At 44.6% G+C, this 6,234-nt stretch overlaps 1 protein-coding gene across 2 annotated transcripts; it reads left to right on the forward strand.

The window, feature by feature from the left end:
• Positions 1-2,909: 2,909 nt before the first annotated feature.
• agtr2 (angiotensin II receptor, type 2) lies at positions 2,910-5,930 on the forward strand. 2 transcript variants are annotated; one of them, XM_034598117.1, is made up of 2 exons: positions 2,910-3,158; positions 3,703-5,930. In XM_034598117.1, the coding sequence occupies exon 2, from the start codon at positions 3,766-3,768 to the stop codon at positions 5,017-5,019; it is 1,254 nt and encodes a 417-aa protein (XP_034454008.1). In that variant the 5' UTR covers positions 2,910-3,158; positions 3,703-3,765; the 3' UTR covers positions 5,020-5,930. The 2 variants fall into 2 exon arrangements, with proteins under 2 accessions (XP_034454008.1, XP_034454009.1); XM_034598118.1 differs by lacking the exon at positions 2,910-3,158 and adding an exon at positions 3,336-3,413.
• Positions 5,931-6,234: the final 304 nt, after the last annotated feature.

A 6,234-nucleotide genomic window follows, 5' to 3' on the forward strand; every position in this document is an offset into this window, starting at 1 on the left:
TAAGGGTGTTGTGAATATTGCATATGTTTACTTGTTCACAACATCCTCCTCTATTTTCCATGTGTGTGTGTGTGTATCGTAGTTTCCTGTGCCTGTAGATAAAATCAGTTTAATCTGTTCAGCAGAAATATGTTGCAAATGAAGCACAGATACACTTACGTGTTCTTCATTAAAAAAAGAAATAGATATAATAATTAGATTGGTAGTTTTGCAGACCACTGACACATGGGCTGTTTCAATGTTTTGGTTGCAGCCAGAGCCACAGTAATATAATAATTACATCTTGTTTAATGAGTGCGGAGGAAAGAAAAAAGCATTTTGACAAACTAAAAAATAAAGACAAAGAAATTAAATATCATGCTTTTAATCCAGAGAGAAGAATGCTGGGATATTTAAGGTCCAGTAAGGGCTGTGAAAGTTGATGCTCTCTGTTCTATTGCTCCTCTTATCTGCTGCTTGTACACACACACACTCCCACACATGCTCAAACTGTTAATCACTCCGCTGGCCATGCAACACCCACGGCAGATGTTGAAATTGGTCGTATAACAATGCCTTAGAAAGTGAAACAAGCGATGTGCTCCACAAACCAATTGAATTGATTGAAGTTAGGATAAAGGGAGATATTGTCATTCTACGTGCTGACAGAGGTCAAAGGATGACAAACAGAGACACGTCTGAGATAAAACAAGGGAAAGTAAGAGAGACAGAATCCGATGAAGTCACTAGCACTGACATTCTGATTGTATATATAACGATGGATGCGTCTCTCCACCACTGTGCATTCAAAAAACTCTCCACTTCCTCCCATTACCCAGAGGTGAAGTCAAAATATCCTGGATACGATTTCTGCCATCTTGAGCATTCGGAGCCAATGTGCCAAACAGCGATCAGGGGGTGGAGCCGAGGTAGCGAGGTCGCCGCTGCCAATCATGACATATGACATTGTTTTTGTATCTTTAAATAACTAACTAAAACCAAAATGAAGACTTGAACATACATCAATGTGATCAGAACTACACTGAGAGGAAACCATCTTGGAGAAAAGTGTATTATTGTGTACTTTGACTTTCTACTGTGGTACATGTCACACGAAGGAGGCGGGGTTTAAATGGCTTCACTTTTGGGAGCAGTCATGTCGTCCAACTTTCTATACAGTCAATACAGGATTATAGCAGTGCTGGAAGAAGTAGTTATATGTTATAAAGTAGTTGAGTCAAAGTAGTCTTCACAAGACTAAGTCTACAGGATGTTAGCAGCTGCTGCTGTGAATGATGTTTTGAGCACCAGCATGGCAGCATGCTCACAGTGATGCTAACCCTTTACCTTATTGTGCTAGCGTGCTAACATTAGCTAGTTTCCAATATACATAAAGTACACCTGTACCTGTGAATTAGTATTCACAAAGTATTGTACAAATTAACATTTTTGACATGATAGTGTTGTTACTAAAGATTGAACGATGCTGCTGACATGGCTGAAATAATACTTAAGTAAAAGTTTTATAACAAAAATGTATTTAAAATATAAGTATTACACAGAATACTTTCCATCAGAGAGTTCTAACACTAATACATTTAGGCATTGATTAGTTTCCCTGATGTGTGGACATGTAAGCAGGACTTATATTGTAGGTGGAAGCTAATGTTGGGTAGTGATGTCACAAGCACCTCAGTGTTGTATTCAAGTTCAGTGAATGAGTGAGTGTGGAGGCAGAGACAGTTTCTGTTATCGTCCATTTCTATTGGCCAACAAGTCGGCACAGAAATCTGTTTTTTGTTGTTGGCTTCGCTCTGTGCGTGTGAGAACATCTGCACATACCCAGCATGCCAGTGGAAGAACACTGCATTATGAAGTTTCCGTTTTGGAAAGCGTAACCATCCGGTTTTAACAGTTTTGCAACCTACAGCACATGCCCAGGTCCTCGGGTTCTGCGAGTGGGCAGAGCTCTTTCTTCACGGCCCTAAAAACCCACTGCTGTCTGTCTCGCCTTCATCTGTCATCCTCACTGTCAGCTTTCCCACGACTATTAGAACATGTCACATCCTGATAGATAGTAAATGGAGCATAGTGCGTGCTGACACACACGCACACACACACACACACACACACACACATTGAACACACATGTAAACAGAGGCAATTACGTTTCGTCGATGTATGCTTGCCAGGCTGAGATTAAGTTCATGCAGTTGCACAAGTATTGAAGCATCGATGCCCACGTGCACGTGCACACGCAGCGAGAGTTGCGTGCTCACACAGTTGATCAAAGGAGCCGTGATGTAATCAGTCTCAGAGTTTTGCACACATCCCTCATTAACTTACACCAGGGGCTTTAATGAAAAACCACTGGAGGGAATCTCCTCTTTCTCTCCGTCTTCCCTTCTCATCTTCTCGTTCACTCCCTGCAGAATCTGCTCGTCCTCCTCCTCATTCATCTTCCACACTGTGCCTCCCCCTCGACTACCTCCCCCACCCCGCCCTTTCCTCTGCTGGCTTGACTTCCACTGAGACAGAGTAAATATTTCCCATGGCTTATGTGACCGCTGGCAGAACGACTGTGACACAAAGTGCGAGGCCTCCGCTAATTAACGCAGAGCCTCCATTCCTCCGGTCAGAGGCCCCTGCGGGGACATGTACACCTCAGACAAACTGATGCCCTAGTCATTATCAGTAGGTATGGCATGTTGTAATGTGTTCAGTCGCTCCTGACACGGGTTTTTAACTGTAACACACATCTTGACTTGGTTTTCTTAGTTTTGGCCTTTTCTGGTAGAGACTCTGGGACAGAGAGAAAAAGGGGAGGAATGATGTGGAATGAAAATCTATTTTTTTCTCTCTTCCTCTCTTCAGACTGGCTTATGTCCAGGTAAGTCCAGCCCCCTTGGTAATGATGAAGGTGTGACGTGTTGCAACTTCCTTCTTGTGCAACAATCTTGAGGCTCCAGGGAGCTATAAGACCCCCCCAACCTCATCTGGTTTCTCAGAGCCTCCAATCTGTTTTCTCGAACCACACACACACTCACAAACACAGAGGCATGACATGGTCCGGGACCATAGATTTCACTAAGAGGGGTCGAGGAGCAATTGTCAAGACATGGATTTTAGCGAAAAGAAGCACTGAAGACATCTTCGGACTGGACGCCCAATAACTCCAGGTGAAATTAATTCTTCAAATAAATAGAAATTGTATATTAAGTCCGGGTTGATTCGATGATGCATAACTTCTCTTTTCTACCACTAGTTCAACCTTCCTAATGTTACTCTTTGTATTGGAAAAAGTTATATAAAGATTTCATTTCCCTCTGCTTCAGATTTTTCTCTCTTTTTAATAATGTGCTCCTCTGCTGCTGCACTGGTCTGTAATACGATCAGTTCCAGTGATCTGTAAAGCTGTTAAAGCAGAAATTAAGGTGACACTTTCTTCGTCTTCATCATGAATGTTTCAAAAACTTAATCTCAGTCATTAAAACAAAACAGATACTTCTGAGAAACCAATAAGCAGCCATCTCATTACAACCCCCTCGAGTGTATTTCATTACTGCTAGAGTGGTGTAATGTATTATTGCTATGATTAGTTATCAAGGCGGGCAGCTAAGAAACACTCGAGCACACAAAAAGATTATGATGTAGGAAAACTTTCTCTTCGTCCATAAATGGCAGCCGCATTTTAAACACTCCCCTGTTTTGTTTTATTTCCAGCTGACCTTGGAAAACCGAGAGGAGGGAAGTCAAATTGAGTGACGCAACGGTACCGCCAGTTCCATGATGGATATCCCAATAGACCTCTCCGCTTTCAACTCCACCTCCTCCCCGTATTTAACCACAAATGCCTATCTGAACACCTCTATTGCCCCCTCCGCCAACCCCTGCACAGACTGGCCTCCCATTCCCATGACCACAATCATCCCGACCATCTACGGCATCATCTGCGTGCTGGGGACTGTGGCCAACACCCTGGCGGTGTCCGTGTTGGCCCATGGAAGCGCCTCGAGGAGAACCGTAGCAAACACTTTCATGCTGAACCTGTGTGTGTCCGACCTGCTGTTCCTGCTGTCTCTGCCGCTGTGGGCCGTGTACTACTCCCGGGGTTACAGCTGGCCCTTTGGCCGACTGGCCTGCAAGATCTGTGGGGCGGTGCACAACCTCAACCTCTACGCGTCTATCTTCTTCATCACGTCCATGAGCGTGGACCGCTACCTGGCCATCGTGCATCCGCTGCGCTCCCAGAGCTCGCGGGACCCCAAACGTGCCCGGCTCACGTGCATCCTCGTGTGGGTTCTGGCGTGTGCTTGCTCGGCCCCCACCTTCGCTCTGAGGGACACACGCTACATCCCGGGACTGGATGTGGAGGCCTGTGTTATTGGCTATCCCGATCATACTTGGTATCTGACCCTGGTGTGGATGAAGATCATTCTGGCCTTCATCCTCCCTCTTCTCGTCATCTCCTGCTGCTACTGTGCTATTGGTAGACATTTGCTGGGTGATACAGGGCTGTTAAGAATGCAGAATCTGTCCCACACCCCCAACAAGCCCTCTTTTAAGTCCCAAGAGAACAGCAGTAAAACAGAGAGACCCCCGACCCCCTGCGTGAGTCCCAGCTCCAGTGGGGGCAGACCCAGGGGGCTGGAGCGGGTCCTGTGGACAGTAGCCGCCGTGGTCCTGGCCTTCTTCCTCTGCTGGTTTCCCTTCTACTGCGTCACCTTAATGGATGTGCTGATGAGCAACACATGGCTGGACAGCTGCTGGGTTAACTGGACCATTCAAAACCTCACCCCTCTCACCCTGTGCCTGGGCTTCTCTAATTCGGCCATCAACCCTGTGCTCTACTGCTTCATCGGGAACCATTTCCGGGGCCGCCTCGGGAGCCTCTGCAAGGGCCTGTGTGCTTGTTTGAAGGCCCGCGGGGAAGATCACAGCCAGAAGCGGGGCTCCTTCAGCACCAGGCTGAGCTCCTTCTCCCGAAAACTCAGTGACCTAAAAGACTTGGCGATTGTGGAGCCCACTAGTCCTGCTTAGTCAGCCCCCAGAGGAGATGTTCTCTGCCCTCCACTGGCTTCACACCCCTTAAGAATGTATGTCAAATGACTGCTGAACTCCAATAAGCATGGATGTGTGAGTCAGAGCTGGTGCTGTAACTGACTGAGTGAAATCCCTGCCGACATCAACTCTGCCCTACAAAACTAAAAAAGAAAAGCTACTACATTAAAGACAGTGTCGAGAGAAATGGTTGAATTGTTTTAATGCTGTTCATCCAAACACATGTAACAGATATGAATATAAATACAATACATTGTTTACACTCTTGCTTTGGCCACTTTGAATGAAAACAATGAAAATGAGAATGAAAGCGATCACTTGTAGTGATGAATTATTCGCAGACAGCAGCTTTACAGGGCATTATTGAGTTTCAGCTCATTGTTTATCTGCTTCGCCACCAGCTTCACTGTCCCCCCCCGCTCTGCTCTCATGGTGCCGTTTTCAGCTGTGTTAACTCCACACCACGTGCTCCAGCACCAAACTGCTCACAGACACTCAGTGACTAACTGGTGAAACTAGTGGAGCATTTAGCAGCCCGATATTTCCCTCAGGCGATGGTAGGGACACAACAAACTGAGACTGTGAAGTGGACTTAAATACACACGACTTTAAAGGAAGGATAATGTCGCTAAGGAACTGTTTGCTAACGAGTTTTTCACATCAACTTATATTCAAAGGTGATGAAATGTCACAACATGTCTCTGCTAAAGCTCAAACTTAATTTGATCCTCACATAGCAAGATTCAGCTACACCTCATTCAGTTGAGATAATAAACTAGTGGATTGATTTGGCCGCTAACATCTAACAACATCTACCATTAGTTGATAACTTAAATTGTGCAGAAGACCTTCAAACGCTCAAGGGATATTCACCATCGACTCCTCTATTCTAAAAAGGATGATAAAAAACAACTTTTCAAAAACAGATCAAGTGTATAGGAAAGAAGGTCAATTTATCACATGGTCTTAATAGATTTATATCCCTCAAACCTCACATGCATTATATTTTTCTGTGAATTGATATACATATTGTAAATAGTATATAATCTTGTATTTGTTTATGGTAAAAACTAATTTGCTTTGTAGGGCGGAGCAGGTCAAAGGATGAATCAGATGAAGCTATATATTATAAATGGATAATTATTACCAGTTACTTTTACTGTTCTTTTTAGGACCAAAATATTTAAAATGTAA

This window comes from Hippoglossus hippoglossus, chromosome 10 (assembly GCF_009819705.1).
Source record: "Hippoglossus hippoglossus isolate fHipHip1 chromosome 10, fHipHip1.pri, whole genome shotgun sequence".
Classification (NCBI taxonomy): Eukaryota; Metazoa; Chordata; class Actinopteri; order Pleuronectiformes; family Pleuronectidae; genus Hippoglossus; species Hippoglossus hippoglossus.

Excerpts from the sequence above, each read along its gene's own strand:
- agtr2 (XM_034598117.1), top strand. The coding sequence starts at position 3,766 with ATGATGGATATCCCAATAGACCTCTCCGCTTTCAACTCCACCTCCTCC.